The 20,811-nt window shown below is 45.1% G+C and overlaps 1 protein-coding gene across 3 annotated transcripts in view; it reads left to right on the forward strand.

Annotated features, from left to right (window-relative positions):
- Positions 1-20,811, forward strand: part of Adamts17 (ADAM metallopeptidase with thrombospondin type 1 motif, 17) — a 321,560-nt gene that overhangs the window by 151,090 nt on the left and 149,659 nt on the right. For all 3 annotated transcript variants that reach the window (XM_087655318.1, NM_001432137.1, XM_087655319.1), the window contains 2 exon segments: positions 9,358-9,498; positions 11,200-11,350. In XM_087655318.1, coding sequence (XP_087511444.1) covers positions 9,358-9,498; positions 11,200-11,350 — 292 coding nt within the window.

Consider the following 20,811-nt stretch of genomic DNA (forward strand, 5'->3'; position numbering starts at 1 on the left):
ATATTTTAAATTTAAGATTTTGTTTAAAGGAAATGGATAATTGTCACAAGGGACAATCCAGACCACATCTTATACTAACTAGTGATTTGCACAGGTAGGAGGTGGGCATCTGTGTCTTTTCAGAACTCATTAGGTGACTCCACATGCAGCCACATTCATGGTTCTGTGCTCTTTGGTGTGAGTGGCTGTCATGATCATTGTTATCCTGCCCTCCCAGTGACAGCAAGACTTACAGAGCCTTTGCTCTGTGCCCCTGCTGGTGGACGCACCTAACCCTCGCCATCATATCTAACCATCAGTAGTAATGGCCATTCCCCATTCACTGCTATGGTCTGAACTTCCCGGTATGGACCAACTGGCCCCAGTGAATGATCCTGGAAGTGTAGAGGGTACAGAGTCTTCTCATCCTCACCCAGTGGTACTCAGTTTTCCTTGGACAGGAGCCTACATTGGCATGGGCTTCTGTTCATTGCCCAAGGCCTCCTCGACTTTTCCCATAAGTGGGAAGAGAGATTTGAGGGCCCAGAGTGGGGCACTGCTGTCGCCAGTGTTCATTCTTCTGACTAGGATGCTACTTTTGCCGAGGTAGGTTGGGAGGAGTGGGCAGTGAACATTGGAAGGCCTTTCTAATTGTGGTCTTTTTGGTTTCTCATTTCTCTCCCTTCTCCCTGAAGTGCCTTCTAGATGTAGGTGTCTGTGCTGCAGTTATGATACCATAATATCATCTGAAACCTAGGGCATGTCTGTCGTGGGAGAAGGAAGTAAGCATGGGCTCAAGGCAGCCATGGACACATGTCAATCAACACAGCTCTTAGGGAATGGGATGTGCTAGCCTTGAGGACCGCACTTTGGGCTGTGGTTTGAATATGGTCTGACAGGAGGTGTTTGCCTCATGGGGGTGGGTATTAATGCTCTTCTCAGGGAATGGGTCACTCAGGCCATGTGTGGCTTCCTTTGTTGTACTTTCATGCACCAATTTCTAGCTCCTTCCACCCTGAGTGGAAGATGCTGGAACCCTATCAAGTGGAATCCTCCCTATCTTGGACTTCTTGGTTTCCAGAATGGTGAGCCCAAGTAAACGTTCGCTGTAAATGAGCTGATCTCGTATTCTAACATAAAACCAAGACGTCAGGAAGACGGCACAAGGAAGACATTCCAACAGAGGCCCATCCTTGTGTGACTCCATTGGTTCTGTTTGGCCTCTTGGACTGACAGCAGGGTCTCCAAAGCAAATCACAAGTCAGGCTGCAGTCTGGCAGGTGGTTGTGTTATCTTTGGGGGTTCCTGGGTCAATCTGTTGCATAACCTCATGTGTCCTGAAGGAGAAAAGCTTTGCCTGCCAAAAATGAGATGTTTATATTGCCTGTGACATTGCCTGGAGCAAATCTGCCTTAGGAATGGAGGGTGAAGGACAGAGGGGAAGCAAAGGGCAGTCTCCTCTGCCATAGTGCATGTTCCAGAGGCACCGTTCACACAGACCAGTGTCACTCACAAGCTGAAGTCAGCACTGATGTGACACTGATGTGACGCGAAGGCAGCTAAGTCTGAGGCTCCTGATTCCACAGGACCCAGAACCAAGCAACACAGCAACCAGCATTTAGAGGTGGCTGACTCTCCTAATGTCATGCCTAAGCTTAGAGTCTCTGTCACACATTTTCTCATGGGCCCCTGCCAGTCAGCACTGATCTGTCCTCAGTTTGCCTGAGTGGTTGAAGCATCGTTTTTATTTTCTCAAAGAATTTACCCTTCCCCTAACAATCTCAAAATGGAGCGGGGATGGGGGTGTGGGGGGCAGGGATAGCATCTGTTGACCTGTAGTTCCTTCCCTTCTAGTCAGTGAAACCTCACTGACTTCTTACCTGGAGCAGAAGGCAGACCTTTTGACCTTGTGAATGAAGAGAGGTGGCCAGAGATAAGAGCAAGAGGCCATTCCTTCAGAGAAGTGAGTATCTGCTTGCCAGGGTTGTCAAGACGTAGTAAGAACTCCTCTGCTAATCCACACTGACAGACATTTAAAACAAGACCAGCATCAAGGTTGTTTTGAGCAAAGAAAAAGGATAGAGATGGTACAGTGTGCTTGGACCACATCCCCACAACAGTGCCCAAGTGGAGCCGAGGCCCATGATGGCCGGTGCCATGAAGCTCAGGGTGAGGGGGGCTTGGCAAGCAGAGGTGCAGCAGCATGGGTGCTTCTGCAATGTTTTGACTCTAGAAGTGGCTCATTTGGAGGACTGGGGGGCCTACTGGGACCTCCCTGTATCAACCCTGGGAGGCTTTTTGTCTGAAACACCTTTTCTATCTCTGATGAGATTTTGTGGGCAGGGTCTCTTTCCTGTTTTAATAACCCATTATCAACTACAAAGTTGCAGCTAGTAAAAATATCAATTATCGCTTATGCAAGACTTGGCATGACTTGAAACCACATTCCACCCTCAGAACACCATAGTTGCTTTGAGCCAAAATTCAGAGAGGGTTTGAGGACAACTTGTGTACACAATCGTTAAGTCAGCCAAAAGAATATATTTTTATCCTGTAAGTTGAATGCCAGCTAAGCAGTAATAATTACTGTGAAAAGCTGTAATTTATACTAGGGAAAGAGGGGAATTTTTTTCTAAGTGATAAAAAGTATGTATTGCTTAAGGCACGGGGAATATAAAAGGTTCAAATGGACGGAAATGTCAGAAACAAATCATCGGTTTAAATTTTTTATAATTATTTTATATGTATGAATGTTTACTGCATCATATACAGGTACTTTATGTATGTGAGCCTGGTGTGTGTGCCTGGTGCCTGAGGCGGTCAGAAGAGGGTATCGGATCATAGATGAGCCACTATGAAGGTGCTGGGACTTGAACCAAAGTCCTCTGCAAGAGCAACAAGTTCTCTTAACCACCAGGCCAAACTCACCAGCCCCAGGCCCTTGGTTAGAAAAATGATAAGTCTATAAAATGTCCAAGTCTCTTGAACAGTGTGTAATCAGAAACATAGCCATGTGCTGCATGCTACAAGGGGGCACAAAATGCACCCGTGTATCTAACCATGGTCCCTAAGGGTATATCACACAGGGGCATAAAGCTGACAGAGTGGAGTACACACTGTGTGGAGGCATTTGCACAGTGACAGAATTACCCATGATGCATTTCTCAGATTGATCCTGGTGCCGAAGCAAGCAGTGTGTGGCAGCATTTATCGCTGATCAGTGTGGTATGATCATCACTTCCTAGAAATACTCACTCCAGAGTGGAGGTGAAGAGAGACTTGGGTCTTGGATTTCGAATATGTCCAGAATGTGCCAACATGAATGAATCCCTTCTCTGGTCTCACCACCCCCCGCCAAAAAAAATTGACTTTCTGGCTGGAAAGAACGGTTGCTCTGAGTTTTGGCTTTGGCTGGTCAATCTAAAATACGCTGAAGTTTGACTATCAATGCATTGGTCTGCCTTAGGGCATGGTCCTCAGACTTCTAAGGGTATTAGAATTACATGGGAACACATAAGATTCCAGATGTTGAGGTCTGCCAATGAAGTCAAAAATCTGGTCTGTAAGAGCCAGATACCGATGTTTCTTCAGGCTTTCTAGAAGAGTCTGCTGTGTGCTTTAGAGAAACTGAAATTGTTCTTTCTTGCTCTTGTAATGCTAGATTTTTGTCTTTCGAATTCTGTCCTGTCTCCCTGCTTTTAAGTTGCATTGGGTTGGGTATAAACTGCTTTGAGCCTCTGTATGAATGTGTAAATGACCATGTGCTGCTTGAACTCACTGGGAAGTTGGCTCCGGAAGTGGGGGACCCCTACCATTTCAGACTCACACATTTTTATACCAAGTATCCTCCAAGACCCTTTGTGTGTGGATGGGCTGATCTCTAACTCTGTGACAGAGAGGACAGAATGACATGACAGCCCAAAAATAAAAACACTATGGTTTTCTTGAGCCGTTAGAAGATGAATTATTTCCAACAGAGGTTACAACTGTTTATTCTGTGACATAAAAGTACCTGTGGTGGGAAAGAGATGGAAAGTTCAGCCATGGGAAGCTCATTAATGGAGGAAAAAAATCAATGGGGAACTGCAGTCCACAGTTTCAACTTACCCAGCTGGTTTCTGTGGGTGTTTTGAGCTCCCAAGTTGACGATATTTTGCTATGTTGTGTAGCTAGCTGTTTGGCTGGCTGGCTGTCTATCTCTTTTACATTGGCCATCTATTTATTTAATAAACTTACTCATTGAAAATTATAAGAGTAGAGGGTCACACAGAACAGAGCCTTGATGGAACACAGCATACTCCCCCACACCACCCCCTCACCTCCGCTTGGAGCTGTGGCTTATGCCTTTGACCTGTATTACCTGGAGAAGTGTGTTCCCTACATTCTGTGGTAAGGTGATCCCAAGAAATACCCACCTACTTCAGAAATATAGGGAAAGGGGACAGCACCCCTCAAGAGGGTAAAAACCTTTCAAAGAAATTCTGAGGTCTAGCCAGACTGCTTTGTTTTGTTTGTTTGTTTGTTTTTTGGTTTTTGGTTTTTGGGGGTTTTTTTTGGTCTGAGTTCCCACAGTTTGTCAATACTTGCCAGCTCCTCTATGTGGTTAGCTTTGGGCCAGGCTATCACACGTTTCTGAGCTGCTCAGTTCTAAGACAGAATGACAACTCCTGCCTCCAGGGTGACTCAGAGAGTCGTGAAGAGAAGGACCATGGTGATTAGAGTTCAGGGTCATACCCCCAACTCTCACAAGAATGAGGGAAAGACCTGTAAACCAGGCTTAGAGCATGACTGGGCTCAGTGTGAGCCAAAGGCAGGAACCAAAGCCCTGATCAGAGACATGTGGGGATCCTGAGGATCATGAATGTGCTGAGGCTTCTCTATGGCCTTCAATGAGCATTTCATAGCCTGGGAAGGGGCAGAATGAATATATAGTCTCCTCCCACTTCCTCTCAACCTTCCTGGCAGGATAGAAAAGGCAGAATCCAAATAATGAATCCATAAAGCCCCCCTGATGATTGGTTTCAAAAAAGGCAAGGAGGTGACAGTCATTAGGAACAGGAAGTCCCCTGTCCTCAGGATTACTACTGCCTAAAGCATCCTGTGCCCTTTGATGTCTCAGCCTTTGAACTTTGGGAGGCAGCAGGTTCCCCCTTTCTGTAGCCCCTCCCCACTGTCAGCTAATCCCCTTCTTCACTGGCCTTTGAAGAAAAAGACAGGAAACGCTGGGGTCTGGATTCCCATGCCCATTAAAAGGCTGCACCATCGAGGAGTACGGAGTCTGGAGTGGGAGCAGGGGTATGGTCCCGTCTTATGCCCCTTGCTAGCCTTAGGTTCCCATCTCATTTTGAGTTTGGGGTTCTTAATAAATCAATCAGCATCACAACCATCCCCTTTCCCATTGGCTGAGAGATCTAGAATTTACTAGGGACATCAGCCAAGACTCATGAGGAAGTTCGTAGACTGAGTCCGAGCTGAGCAGCGCCATGCAAGGGCAGGTGGTCTTTGTGTAAGAAAGCGAAGTGTGCAAGCCATGGGAAGCAAGCCAGTAAGCATTGGGGTGGGTGTTAAATCTAAGCTTCTTGGGAATCAAAGTTGCTATATTTAGGTGGTTGACACAAAACCAGTTTATTATAATACTGCATATATGTACATACATGTAGTCTGTGTGAATGATTGCAATAAACTGGTTTTGTGTATGAATATGTATATATGCATATAGTCTTTGTGTGTGTGTGTCTGTGTGTGTGTAGATGTGCATATATGTGCAGGTACATCTGCCTGTGGGTGCCTTCAGAGGCCAGAGGAAGATGTCTAGTGTCCCGATCTGTCCTGTGCGTGCTATCCCTGTAAGACACAGGGTCTTATTTAATCTGGAGCTTGCTGGTTTAGGGCTATGTTGGCTAGTCAGCAAAGCCCAGCGATCCTCCTGCCTCCACCCACTGGAGTTACAAGGGCATAGCCACAGCTAGTTCTTACATGAGTGCTCTGAACTTGGACTTGGGTCCTCATGCTTATGCGACCAGCATTTACAAAGGAGCCATCTCTTAGCCCCACCCCGAGCATTTCTTCTAAGTTACCTGTCTCCTGTGTCATGATGCCTTCGGGGCACCTGAGTTGGCAACCAAGAGGCTACTTAATTCCTTTACTCCCATGGATAAATGTGCCTAAAATGAATGAAGTCCCTGTGTTCTTCATAGTTACAATGTCCTGTTAACTCAGTTCCTCCAGGGCACTGGTTCTCAACCTTCATAATGCTGCAACCCTTTAATACAGTTCATCCTGTTACAGTGACCCCCCATGATAAAATCATTTCGTTGCTACTTCATAACTATAATTTTGCTACTGTTATGAATTGCAGTGTAACTATCTGATGTGTAGGTTACCTGAAATGTGAGCCCCATTCTGATACCAGGACCTACAGGTGGCGAACCACTACTTTAGAAAAAGGAGCTCCATGCGCCTAGCACTTCAGGCTTGTGTCTTTCTAGCAGAAAGCATTTGACAACTGTACCCTGAATGAATAGCTAGATGTGGCTACCCTGTGTGTAGTCAGGGATGAGCAAATTTGAGGTGCAGAGGTGTCACTGACCAGGAGAAGGGACAGACCCTTTGTCCTTCCTTTGCACCTATTTCTATATCTCAACATAATTATTTAGGGTTTTGTTAAACTGGAATTAGAACCCACTTGTATGTGTCTTTTATGTATTTGTAAATGCAGTGTAAAAACAGAAGCATGTGCACACATGACTCACGTCTCACATCTTCTGAAATAGTCAATATAATTTACACATAGATTATCCATGTTTGCCTACCATGATTATTACCTAACTATAGAGAATACCAGAAACACCAGTCTGCTATTGACCCCATCTGATGGAGGGGCTGTCTCCTTTGAGCCATTCGCTGGCCTCTTCCTCCCAACACCTCTGGCATTTGTTTCCCCAGACCAAGGCCAGTTGAGGAAAGGTCAGACCTGACTGCCGTTCCCTTTCATCAAAATCTGAGAGGTTTTGAAAGACAGATCAGCTCAGAGACTTCTGAATCTGAAGCTTCCAGTATGGCAGCTGCACGGGGTCTAAAACCCCTAGCTATCTCCTCTGGCGCGTTCAGTCTCCAGTGTAGCACGTGGCAGGCGTTCTTTCTTGACTCCCTCCATGGTATGCCTCGAGATTTCTTGTAGCAAATCCAGAAGAGGTGTGCTATTTTGTTTAAGATAAGATCCTCCCAAGGCCATTAACTTATTATCGTGTCTGACATATGAGGCATGAGGCCCATCTGTGCCCTCCACCTCACAGTCATTTAGAGTTAAAATGACCGTGTCCTTAATGCCACGCATTTTCGTTAAATATAACATGGCCAGAAATAATACATGCCCTGGGAGACAAACCTAAAATAACATGGAATTTTCAGTCAGGTAATCTTTAATTTAAACTAAAAATAACCTAAACGGTAGTTTATATAAACCTCAAGGACCAGGACACCCGCCCACTGCCAAGTCATCTAACTGTAAACTTATGAGACACTTAGCCTTTGAAGGATTCAAACCAGATCAACTGTGTGTTGTGTGTTAAATATCAGCCCCCTGAAAGCCAGAATCCTACTCTTAGCTGGCCCTGCTGACTAGAACATCCCTTTGGGAAGGCCGCTGCTGAGGGCCATTAAGGGGGAGTATTCACAGCGAGTGTCCCGCGCCTGTGAGATCGATGCTATCAGGAACATAGCCCGTGGACCGACTGACCATGCCATCAGCTTGTCTGAGTGCTTGCATAATGGCCCTGTGTGTCTCCTAAGCCACTAGGTTCTCTGGCCAGGGCCATTTGATAGCAAGGAGCAAGGAACCTCTTTCCATTTATAACTGACTTAATCACCATAGGAAGTTGGATGTGGTCCCAGGCATAATCTTCCATGCTGGTTGAGACCAAGGGATCAGCAATATCCTCCCTTGGACACCATCCTACTATCAAATATATTGTCATGCACTTGTCCACCACACAATAACAACAAAGAAAAATCCACGACAGAATTAAAACTAGGAAAACAATTACCCTTGTATCCTGTTTCATAACTGGTGGGTCCATCCCCGCATCTGTCATTCTGATCACCTCATCTCCGCTTTCCTGTTCTCCGTTCTGTACGTTACAGGGCACCCACATGGTCACATCTTCGTTTTTCCATGTATACTGTAGGCTAGGATCTGTATATGAAAATGTTCTTCTTCATGAGATTGTATGACATTTAATATTATACATCATAAATCCATTCACCATTCATTTTCCTGAAAATTCTATGGTTTCAGTAGCATCTGTACGCAAGCATGTGTAGCAGTGGCTAATGGGGATGCAGAAAGGACAGGGTGACATCCTTGGTAGATCTCAGCATGAAGTAGCAGTCAGGATAAGTTGACAGGTGGTAAAGGATGCTAGAGATGAATAGGGAAGTGTGGCCCAGAGTAAGCGTTTGGAACCCCTGCCAATCGTCACCTCTTCTCCTGGACTGATGGTGACTTGACTTAGGGATGACATCTTTTGTCCATCCGGTCTTCTTCAGGCACATTCTCGGGCACTTGAGAAACATCTAACGTTATTCGATGAATTAAAAATACATGGTTGTATTATTTTCTCAAACACACTGGGTTTCTCTCCTGGAAGTCATTATCAGCAAGCTGTGAACAAGCCGATCTTGTGACCTTGTGATCTTGTGTACTCCTCAGCTCAGCTCGCCCCATATGGATAAACTAAGAGCAGTGCTTAGGTCAGTATTTGGTGGGACTCCAGCTTGAAGGGACCTCCATCATCCTTCAGCAACAGTTGACAAGCAAGGTCACAGGACCCAGGGAACACAGAGTGAAGAGACACAAGGGTCACTCTGACTCTTCTCCTGTGTTTCTTGTGGATGGGGACATTTTTCAGTAAATGAACAAACATACGGAGAGTTATGAAGAATAACAAAGTCACAGTTGTCCTTGAGTTTGAAGCCTTGAGGCCATAGTCTCCAGAAACTCAGTCTCTGATGTTTTCCACTGGCTCTAAGCACAGTGTGGTTCATTTCTAATGAGTACAACTTTCTTTAGAGCACTAACATAATGACATTTGATGTGAGATGCCAGGTCAGCTCATCAGAAGGTTGGGCATTATTAACTGGCACGTCATTAATTATCATGCTTAGGAATTCATTTATTGACTCATTCTTCATACATTCTGTAGTCAAACCACTCCATCTTCTGTATAAACTCCTCACTGTGGTCTTTAGGGTGAGAACATTATCATCCGACCTACATCACTCTTTGTACTTAAAACTTGACTGAAACTTGGCCCAGAGCCTAGAAATAAGCATGGTGAGGTATAACATCTCATATTCTTCCTCTTTCTCTTTGAACAGTTTGGGAATGAACCACGACGATGACCACTCATCTTGTGCTGGCCGGTCACACATCATGTCGGGAGAATGGGTGAAAGGCCGGAATCCCAGCGACCTCTCTTGGTCGTCCTGTAGTCGAGATGACCTTGAGAACTTTCTCAAGTAAGTCCTTGAGCGTGTTCTGTAATGTCAACAATGGAACGTTTCTCCTGAAGACCAAAATGGGCAACTCAGCCAGTGTGAGAAATGAATCTTTGGATGAATTCTCATCTGGTTTGGGATGTGTTCAGTGCAGAGTGTCCTATGATGGGCCAAGGCCTCTTCCTGAGGTTGTAGCTGTTTTGATGTTGGTGTCCAGCAAGGGACGTTGAATGAATGGTGAATGAAATATCAACCCAGTGAGTCTGTCTTGCCCTTCTCTGCTGATCTGTAACCAAGAATGGGCACCACTGTAGGGACAACTTGGCTGTTGTAGAACTGAGAACTTGCTACTTACTGATGCTGTTTCCCTTGATGGGGACTGAGTTTGCTGGGAATGGGTTTTCACACTTGCCTCCTTTGTGGGGGAAAGGGTGTGTTTCTCTAACTAGCCCTTTCTTCCTAGAGAACGTCTATACTTCTTAGTTCTCAGATTTTTGTGGAACAGCTTCTAATCTAGTTTTAGACCCATGTGAAAGCAAGCGTACCCATGGCCCCTGTTGGTCTTAGGGCTGTATTTACAATGTTAATTTATGAGTCCTGAATGCTTCTCTACTTCACTCTGTTGATCCACAATCCACATGAAGTTCCACTGGAGGGTGGCGTTTGATAGACCAGCTCTATTTGACAGTGCCCAGGGAATGTGGGCTAAAGTAGTTAACTGGTCTTCACTCGTTTCCTGTGGATGGAAAAGTTGTTTAGTAAATAGGCTTAGAAATGAACACACTCATTTTAAGACAGTCTACTTCCATGGAGTATTGTAATTAGTGACTCATAATAAAGTACTGTAGGCCACTTGATGTTTTTCCTTATCACCCAGAAGGGTCAGGGTGACAAATGGCCACTGTACATTTGCTCGGGTGAGTAGTGTTCTCACTGGGGACAAATGGAAGCTATGGACTAGCCTCCGCTGTAGATGGATGGACAGACAGACAGACAGATGATAGATAGATAGATAGATAGATAGATAGATAGATAGATAGATAGATAGATAGATAGATTACATTCTTCCTTTAAGGGTTTGGCAAGTGTTCAGTTTCATCTGCCTTGCTTTAAAGTTAAAAAATAAAAGCACTGGGTATTTTATCTGCTAGCAGCCCCTTTTGGGGAAATGTATATCCCACTGTAAATGAGCATTCTCTTCCTGGTTGAAATCTGGAAGTTCTTGGCAGAGTGAGCCCCTGGCCCACCCTCTGTGATAGCAGGAGGTATGGTTGGGTGAGACCTCAAATCTGACATCCTTGCTTTGGCCCAGCAATCCCTCAAAGAGACTTCATGCTTTCAGGAATCAGCACCTTGGGTTTCTTTAAAATAAAATAACCTTAATTTGTCCTCTTTTGCTCAAAGCCATTTTCTTAGGCAATTTAGAGTATCCTAATTTCGAAAAGAACTTTTTCCAAACTCTCCTAAGAAAGTCCACTTGCTTCATCAGAGCTGTTCCCAGGGTTCTACCAAGTGGTCAGCTCTGTGTTGTCTTCAGAGAAGAGACCCGTATTTAGCCATATATTAAACAAACTCATGCACCAGAAGGGTAATCCCCGGTGCCCAGTGCCGAGGCCATCGTCCCATGAATCATCCGAGGCACGTCCTTCTCAGAGGCTGAAAACTCAGAACAAAGATGGGGCTAGAACATTTGGAGACTGACCTACTTCTTGGCTTTTTCAGATCCAAAGTCAGTACATGTTTACTGATCACTGACCCCAGGAGCCAGCATGCCCTGCGCCTTCCACACAAGCTGCCAGGCATGCACTACAGCGCCAACGAGCAGTGCCAGATTCTGTTTGGCACCAACGCTACCTTCTGCAAAAACATGGAGGTAAGCAACCAGGGAAGGGCACACTAAGGAAGATGCACAAACCCAGTAGTCTCTCCGCAGGCCTGGAGGTCATGGATGTTCAGACATAGACATGCATGTGGCCGTGTATATGTACAGGCATGAGGGTATGTCCTTGTGTACACGTCCTCACGGTACTTGCACAGGTGTGCCCCATATAACCTGTCATGAGAACATCCCACACACACGTTCGCAAGCATCTGTCCATTCACAGCCCTGTACATGAATCACTCTAGAGGGGATGTTGTGGGGGCTACTGCCACTCACAGCCTGGTGTTTTGGCATGAACTCTTTAGGATAGAGGAAATCTAATCACACTTCTTGAAAGTGGAGTGAAATCACCAGATTTCAAATCCTGCCCAGCTAAAGAAGAGGGCTAAAAACTGGAGTGGAGAAGGAAAGAGTGCCCACAAAGACCTGGAGACGGTGGTTACTTTGTCCCTCAAAGGTTTTGACTCAGGACTGGTAGATAAAGTGAGTCAGGCAGAGCTACCTCAGCCAGCGTAGGATCAGTGAGTCAGGGACTAGACAGAAGCCGTTTTCCTGACCTGTGAGGTAAATACACAACCTTGCAGGGTGAGCTGACAGAAAAAGGGACACACATGTACAGGGGGCTCACAGTTTCCCGGGTTGAACACTTTCCTTGGACTGCCACACAAAACCCCGACCGCTACAACACTCCAGGCAAAGCTTTTGAGTTCAGCTTTTACAGATGAGGAGAGGAGAGCTGTAGTCAGAGGAAGGGAAGTATCAACACATCCTACACTGGAGGAGCCAAAGACGGCCTGCATCATTTAAAGACAGACCCCAGGGAAAAGGCCATCCGAGACTCTCTCTTGGCTCAATAGCATCATTCTTTTCACAGAGGACAGTTAGATGGACAGGTTAGCTCTGAAGTACAGTGGTCTTCTCCTAGAACAGTGGTTCTCACCCTGTGGGTCACAATCCTGTGGAGGGAGGGGTGTCAAAGGCCTTTTCACAGAGGTTGCATATCAGATACTGTCTTAGTCAGGGTTTCTTTCTATTCCTGCACAAACATCATGACCAAGAAGCAAGTTGGGGAGGAAAGGGTTTATTCAGCTTACACCTCCACATCGCTGTTCATCACCAAAGGAAGTCAGGCAGGAACTCACACAGGGCAGGAAGCAGGAGCTGATGCAGAGGTCATGAAGGGGTGCTGCTTACTGGATTGCTTCCCCTGGCTTGCTCAGCTTGCTTTCTTATAGAACCCAGGACTACCAACCCAGGGACGGTACCACCCACAATGGGCTGGACCCTCCCCACTTGATCACTAATTGAATAAATGCCTTACAGATGGATCTCATGGAGGCATTTCCTCAAGGGAGGCTCCTTTATCTGGGATGACTCCAGTCTATGTCAAGTGGACACACAAAATGAGCCAGTACATATACCCTAACGATCAGATACTTGTATTACGATTCATAAAAGTAGCAAAAATTACAGTTAAAAAGTAACAGGGAAATAACTTTATGATTGGGGAATCACCCCAACAGGGAGCACTATATTAAAGGGCCTCAGTGTTAGAAGGTTGAGAACTACTGCCCTAGAAGCTCAAAATCCCCATGCACCTCCTGAAGATGGCCCATTTGTAAGTTCTGTCCAGGCAGCACATGGCTTCCTCCAGCAGCTGCAGCTCATGCTCCCTGGTAGCTTTTTCCTTAATAGAATCATCAGGAAATAGATCACATTAAATTGGCCTCTTCTAGCCTGTCACTAGATGAGGTAACTATGTGTGAGTAGGGGGATAGGGTAGCATAGTGGCAAGGACTGATAGCTGCTAGCCACAGCTACCACTGATCATCGTCCCCTCTGGCGATTTAGTGATTGTTATGGGATTCTGAAAGGGAGCTGAAAGTGACTGTTCACCCAGCATATAGTTGTTCTCCTTCCGGGGAACACATAACAGAAAGCCCATGTTTCTCTGGGATACCTGAAATGCTGAGAACGTAGGGTATGGTGCCCTGAGCCGGGGTGCATCCCCTTGTCAGATGCAGGCCAGAACAGTGCTGTGAGTCTGGACCCTTAAGTCACTGCGTCCTCAGTCCTCCACTCCCTGCTTCAGAGGTCTGTGCTCTGACAACGCTCGGTCAGCATCCAATGTCTGTCTTTTCCCCTGCCTGGAGCATGAGCGAGACACTGTTGACTGCTCTCTCACTACTGGCTGTCCCTGGCCCATTCACCAGGCCCAGCTCGTCTCCTCTATTCTGGCCTAGCCTTGCTGTTCTCTCTGGCATTCACCAGAAAGCTCATGACAAAGGCACAGCAACTGCTCGGGGCCCTTCCCTCCACCTGGGTATCGGAGGGACTCAGTCTTTCATTTCTTGTCTGGATTTTCAAATGTTGCCTTCTCCATGTTTCAGTTTTAAATGTTACCTTCTCAATTTGGCCTGCCCCGAGCAAGGTATTTGAGATTATATTCTTGTTACCTTTCCAGAACCCTTCTAGGAAAGCCCTGCTTCTTCTCCCATTTGAAATAATTAAACATATTAAATGGTGAGCTTTCAAGACATTGGCAATCAAACAGCCAAAGCCTTCAATGACTGAGAGGTCTGAAATAGATGGAGGAGCCCTGTGGCTTTGCTCACCTAAGACCTAGTCCACCCTCGGTCTACACAGAGGGAGGAGGAACAGAAGAGAGCTGCAGTGGTTAAACAGAGGACCAGCCTTCCAAGAGTCTGCGGGACTCACAGAAGGAAGAGCTGTTTTATTCACTACTTTTCTCATCCCTGTGACGAAATGACCCTCCTCCCAGAAACAACCTGTGGGTGATGGGGTTTATTTGGGCTCCTTATTTCACAGTTAGTCCATTATGAGGGAAGGCATGTTAGCAGAAGCATCCATTTGTAGCAGGAGGATCATGAGGCGTTAGCTCCTTACGTACTAGTGGATCAGGAAGCAGAATTGTTCAGTTATCTATCAGGGGTGGGTGTAACCTTCAAGGCTCTCCAGCAATGACCTACTTTCATTCTATATCCCAAAAGTTTCACAAGTTCCCAGAGCAATGCTACCATCTGGAGAGGAGGTGTTCAAACACATCGGAGATGGTTTGCGTTTGAACCTTAACAGACCTACAGAGAACCTTGGAGACCTATAGAGGATGCCCCTTGACTACTCAGCTTAGTGCAGTATATGCATGGGAAAAAAAACTTCTCAAGGCTCTACCAATAACAATCCTAACCATTAGAGGGAACCTCTTGTAAGCATCAGGTAGAGCACATCAGGTTTGGTATCAGGAGCAGTGCAATGTCAGCCTTCCAGTAAAATGCTAAGCTTCAAGATCTGAGAGGATCAAACTTGCAATTAATTTGCATGATTCATGGGCTTCGAAGATGACCCACTCAGTAAAGCACTGTTGTACACGCCTGAGAACCCGTGTTTGGTTCCCCATTGCACACATTAATGCCAGGTGTGGCAGCATGAGTCTATAACTCCACGGCTTGCAGAGAAGGGCATGGAGGAAGGCTTATCTCTGGATTTTGCACATGTGCATACGTTGTATATATATATAATATACATATATGTGTGTTAATGCATTTCATATGCATTTAAAAAGTTTTACTACTAACCATTTTTAGAACAAAATTCAAATAATAGAAATACAAAACTACTCATTACTCAAAAAAACAAAACTACAATGTCCAGTATCCACTAAAAAAAAAAAAAAAGAATCTTAATAGCCATGCATTCATATTGAGGGAGAGTCAATAAAAACTGGCCCAGAAATGACACAAGACATTAGAATAACAATTATAATACTAGGACGCATTTTGAACTATGGAAATGTTATCTACCTGGCACCTCTGGGAAGGAGTACTGCAAAGTCCTAGATGAAGGATCTCCCAGGCAAGACTTGTGGTTAATTAGACATCATAAGAGAGTATGTTTAGATACAAACCAACCAAAACTATTTAAATATGAAACACCAAGAGGGAAAAAAGACTGAAAACAAAACATCCTACTAAATTCAAAAGTTATCACCCAAAGGATATGAAGAGAAGGTGAGAATGGCAAGTGACTGGAACTTGCCAAATTCAATGAAAACATTTCAGGGAACAGGTCAAAGAAGGTCAACTTCTAAATACAAGAAACAAGGAAATCCAGACTAACATTCATTGTGATTAAATTATTTTAAAGTAGTAATAGTTTCCAGCAAGAGAGTTTAGTGGGTAAAGAAATTTGCTGCAGAGTCTTCTGACTCGAATTATCCCCATGACCCACACTGGTAGAAGAGAACCTTCTTCCACATGTGCAAATACACACACACACACACACACACACACACACACACAAATGAATAAATAAGTATAATACAAAAGCAGTATTAAAGATAAAAATCTAAAATCAGTCAGATCATTAAAGACAAGTATACAGTGAGTACATTGCTCGTTATAAACAATTCAAACAAAGAATAGAGCAGTCTCTTACAGTATTGAAAGAAAGACATCTATTAATATAAAATTTTATACCCACCAAAACTATCTCTCAGAAGTAATTGTGACATACAGGTTTTCTATTATAACAAAGCTGTAAAACACATCAGGCACGGACCTGCACTATGAGAAATAATGTGTTCCTTTCAGCAAAAGAAAGATATTGAGTGAAAAATTTGTTTGTTTTTATGATTTTTTTATTTATTTCATGTATGTGGGTACACTGTCACTATCTTCAGACACGCCAGAAGAGGGCATCAGATCCCATTACAGGTGGTTGGGAGTCACCATGTGGTTGCTGGGAATTGAACTCAGGACCTCTGGAAGAGCAGTCAGTGCTCTTAACTGCTGAGCCATCTCTCCAGCCTGAAAACCTGTTTTTAAAAGGAAATTAAGAGTCCCAGAGCTAGCCTCTAAGTTGGTAAAACATATGGTTTATATAAACCTCTAAACATGTCTCTAAAATAACATTGATAATTTTACTAAAAGAACAAGGATGTTCTTGTGGTAGACCCCATGTACAAAACCCCAAAGCCTCTGCCTGCTGTCCACAGTGTAAGAGATGTCTCAAATTTGACTTGTCATCCTCAGTTGGGGACGTTGTCCTGATTATCTCTGCTGATCTGATGGAGTCAGAAGTGTCATCCAAAAGGATGCACAGTGACTGGGTGATAAAGTGACAGTAGGAGCAGGAGGTTGGGCCAGGAGCGGGCATGAGACAGGACATGGGTTCTTCTAGATAGTCAGCAGAAGAGGCTGAAACACCTGCCACCTTAGGAAGGAACCAGGCTTGCAGATGACATTAACCCTGTGAGAGCGATTTTAGACTTCTGACTTCTAGAACTACCAGACGGCTGTGTTGTTTTAAACTAGTCTTTTGTTTTTTATCAGCAATAGAAAGTGAGATTCTCCATTGGAAACCAATTCACTCAAAGATATGACCTATGACATCTGCCAGAAAGAAAGCACTGGAAGTGTGGTGCTGCAAGATTTTTAGGCGCAAGGAGGAATAAAGTAGCCCTTCTTTGACTACACTTTATTTTCCAAGGTTTCATTACCACAGTCAACCACAGTCCAAAAATGCTAAGTAGAAAATCCCAGAAATGAGCAACTACACATTTTTAAATAACTTTTGTCACTTTGTTGGTAATTAGCCCCAGCCCCTTTCTGTGCTATTCACATTCAACTTTATAATAGCTGTGTGGAGGAAAGAAGCGCTGTATGTAATGGTGGGTACAATTGTGTGTCTGGTGCTTAAAACAGCACAGGTTTAGTAAAGACTGACAATATCAGTTACAAAACAATGAGTTAGCAGGGGAAAATGCATGCGACTATATTTTGCTTCTTTTAAGGGTATTAAGCAGCAGAACACATAAGGATGGAGTTTAGATATATATTCTTTTTTTAAAAAAGATTTATTTTATTTATTCCATGTATGTAAGTACACTGTTACTGTCTTCAGACACACCCGAAGGGGACATCAGATCCCATTATGGATGGTTGTGAGCCACCATGTGGTTGCTGGGAATTGAACTCAGGACCTCTGGAAGAGCTGTCATGACATCTCAAATAGTCTCCCCTGGATTCAAAAAGAACTATGCTATGGGCCAGAGAGATGGCTCAGTAAGAAACGAGCTTGCTGTACAAGTCTAAAAACTTTGCATCCAGGTCTCCAGAACCCACATCAAAGTCAGACACAGCATCATAGCAGCATATCTGTAATTCTGGTGCTGTTATGAAGACATTGGAGGTGAGTGTTGAAAAAACCATGGAAGCTCATGGGCCAGCTAGCCTAATGTACACAAACATGAAAACAAGACAGAGCTTGTCTCAAATAGGGTGGGAGGTGAGGACCAGCATCCAGCATTGTGCTCTGAACTACACACACACACACACACACACACACACACACACACACACACACACACACACACACACGGGGGTGGGGGGATATTACTTTAAGATTTTTTAAACCATGCTACAAAATACTCAAACAACATTCTCCAAACCACTTTGGTCTCCTTTAATAGGAAAAAAAATCTACTTACTTACTAGATGTCATAAAACATAAGAAACCATTCCTAGACAGGCATTTTAGGAGAGAGAATAGCATACAGAAATTACAACTTCAAAAATTTGGAGGAACCTCTCTTAAAAGCTACATTCCTTTGTGTGGGAATTGAGAATGCTGTCCGGATTCCCAGTCCCTGAGTTCCCTGGAAGACTAGGACTGAGGGGAAGACACTGCAGCCACGGGGCTGAGTCTCTGTGAAGAGCTATCAATGGAAAGTTTGGGAAAGCACCTGAACATTCATGAGACAAGTGCGTGTATTGCGCCTGTCTGTCTTTTGTCTCCAACATTTCTAGAACTTTAAGCCTATCACTAAAACTGACTAACTGGAAGAGGGATTGGACATGGCCCAGGGAATAAAACCGAGACACCGCGGCTTCAGGGTGGAGTACTTCTGGTTTTGGAATACAGAACCTAAAACAAAGAATGAAAGAAACTGGGTAGATTGCGTTCTGAGACAGATGCTAGTGTCTTCACTACCCGTGAGCCTTCTCTCAGTCCCTGCTCTGCCTTCTGAGGAACAAGTTTCCCCGCTGAGGGCTGGCAAGTTCGCTCAGTGGGTAAAGGCTCTGGCCAGCAAGACAGCATGAATTTGGGACCCACATGGTAGAAAGAGAGAACCGAGTCGCATGTGCATGTGTGCATACACACACACACAGAGAGAGAGAGAGAGAGAGAGAGAGAGAGAGAGAGAGAGAGAGAGAGACCCACTAGATAAATAAACACATAGATGCTAGTTATACAAAGGTTCTTCTGAAAGTTGAGCCTGGAGTGTGTGTTGACCGAAGGTGGCAGGCAGGTACGACCTCCCTGCTCTCTGGAGATGGCATTTCTCATCTCCCCATCATTATCCTGAACTAAAGCCCTTGGATGGTTTCACTGGATTTTTGCTGGGAAAGTGATCACAAGTCTTCCCTCCGGCTTCTTCTCACGGAAGCGAGTATCCCCTTCACGGACGATGGCTGGCAATGAGCCCCAGCTGCCTTCGCAGTTCCCATGGCAGTGCTGAGATTAGAAACCGCAGATACCTTCATTCTGTCTAAGAGTCATGGCTGAAATCACAAAGTATCATTTGTACTCCCCACATCTTCAACAGCACAGCAAGTATTCTATGCCCGGCTAACCCTTGTCATACTGCGTGTTCATCAACACCTATTACAGGCCAGCAACATCCCAAGCCTAACGACCTGAGTTCAATCCTCAGGATCTGTGTCGGGGAAGGAGGAAACTAACCCTAACCCTATCAACTTGTTCTCTGACCTTCACACATACATACTGGCACCTGTACAACCAAACACCCCCCATACACACATGCACACATGCACACTCACACACACACTTGCCCATGCACACATGCACACACACAGATGCACACTCACAGATGCACACTCACACGTGCATACACACATGCACACATGCACACTCACACACACATGCACACACACATGCACACACACATGCATACACGTACACACACAGGAAGGGACACACACACAATGTAATCTAAACATTTTAAAAACCAGAAACAGTCATTATTGTGTTACTTACAAGGAAACGCCTTTTGTACTCTGAAAGCCTCACTGTCTCCCTGCTTGTCCCATAATTCTCACATTATTAGGCTTTGACAAGTATAACTCTGCCGCTAAATGTTCAGAACCTGGGAGAGGGGCGGGCAGGCTGGCTTCTGCCCACCGTAGGAAGCCCCAGCTGCCCTGAATTCCTTTTCTTCTTTGGGTAGAACTCTGAGTGCAGAACTCCTTGCAACTAGACTTCCGTGTATGTTCTTGTCCTGGCGCCCATAGCACATAGCTGGTTTAAGAGCCATAGAAGTTAAGAAGCATGCCCTTACTCATAGGAAAAACATTGCTGCAATCTGTGTTAGGAGCTACCTACGCTTCAAATAGTAACCAAGTTTCTGCTCTCCCAAACATTTGCATACCTCAGAACCAAGACACATTAAAACAGGGACCAGCTTTGCTCGTGGGGTTCTGGAGGCCCGCGCATACCATCACTGTTGAATCTTTTGTGTCTGTCTGCAGAATGCTGGTATTGTAAGGCTCAGGGCTGTCTATGGAAATATGAACTACAAAAAAAAATTGGCATCGGTAGCTGGCATTTGTTGTAGAAGTTACTGGCAAGTAGAACTGTCTCTTCTCTTAGCCAATGGTAATGTGATGTTTTTAATTCAATAAAGCATTTCAAGAAAGTCCAAACACAAAAGTTATAAACACTAGAGGGTAAATATTTATTAGAAAGGGGAAATGAACTTTATGCAATTAGCACAATCAGTCTTCTTTATGGTTACAAGCTCCTCCTGTCCCCTGTCACTCCTCAGCGAGGCCTTAAAGCTGTCAGGGCTCAAACGCTCTGCCAGGTGAGGCAGAGGGTGGCAAGTGACTGTAGACACTGTCCGCTGGAAGCGTGCGAACCAGGGCCAGTGGGAGGGGACACACAGAACAACGTCCTGACCAGGGTCACTGCCTCACAGTGGCCCCAACCTTCCTTAACAGCACAGAGGGAATTCATGCATGCTTCACTCCAGCACCTGGGGGGCTTAGCCGAGAGACGCTGCATGATGGTCACCCATGCCCACATGTCAGCTCCCTCTCAGTAACAGGGTGCCCCTTCACTGACCTGGAGCCAATCTGTGATGGCCACAGGTAAAAGGGAAGGTGGCTCTCAGAAGGAATTGCACATGCCACAGTTGCCATTAACACGGGAGTGTCCACACATTATATGTTCAAAGGACTGTGGTGTTTGTGTTAGGTTGAAGAGTGTTGAGTGTCAAAGCCATGAGCCAACTGTTTCAGGATGGCAAGAGTGTCTGCAGCAGTCACTGGTGAGAGGACACTATCTTCCACCAACCCCCCACACACACCTCTTCACCATGGTACTCGAATAGCCCAGGGTACAAGTCACAC

Source organism: Rattus norvegicus, chromosome 1 (genome assembly GCF_021556685.1).
Source record: "Rattus norvegicus strain SHRSP/BbbUtx chromosome 1, alternate assembly SHRSP_T2T, whole genome shotgun sequence".
Lineage (NCBI taxonomy): Eukaryota > Metazoa > Chordata > Mammalia > Rodentia > Muridae > Rattus > Rattus norvegicus.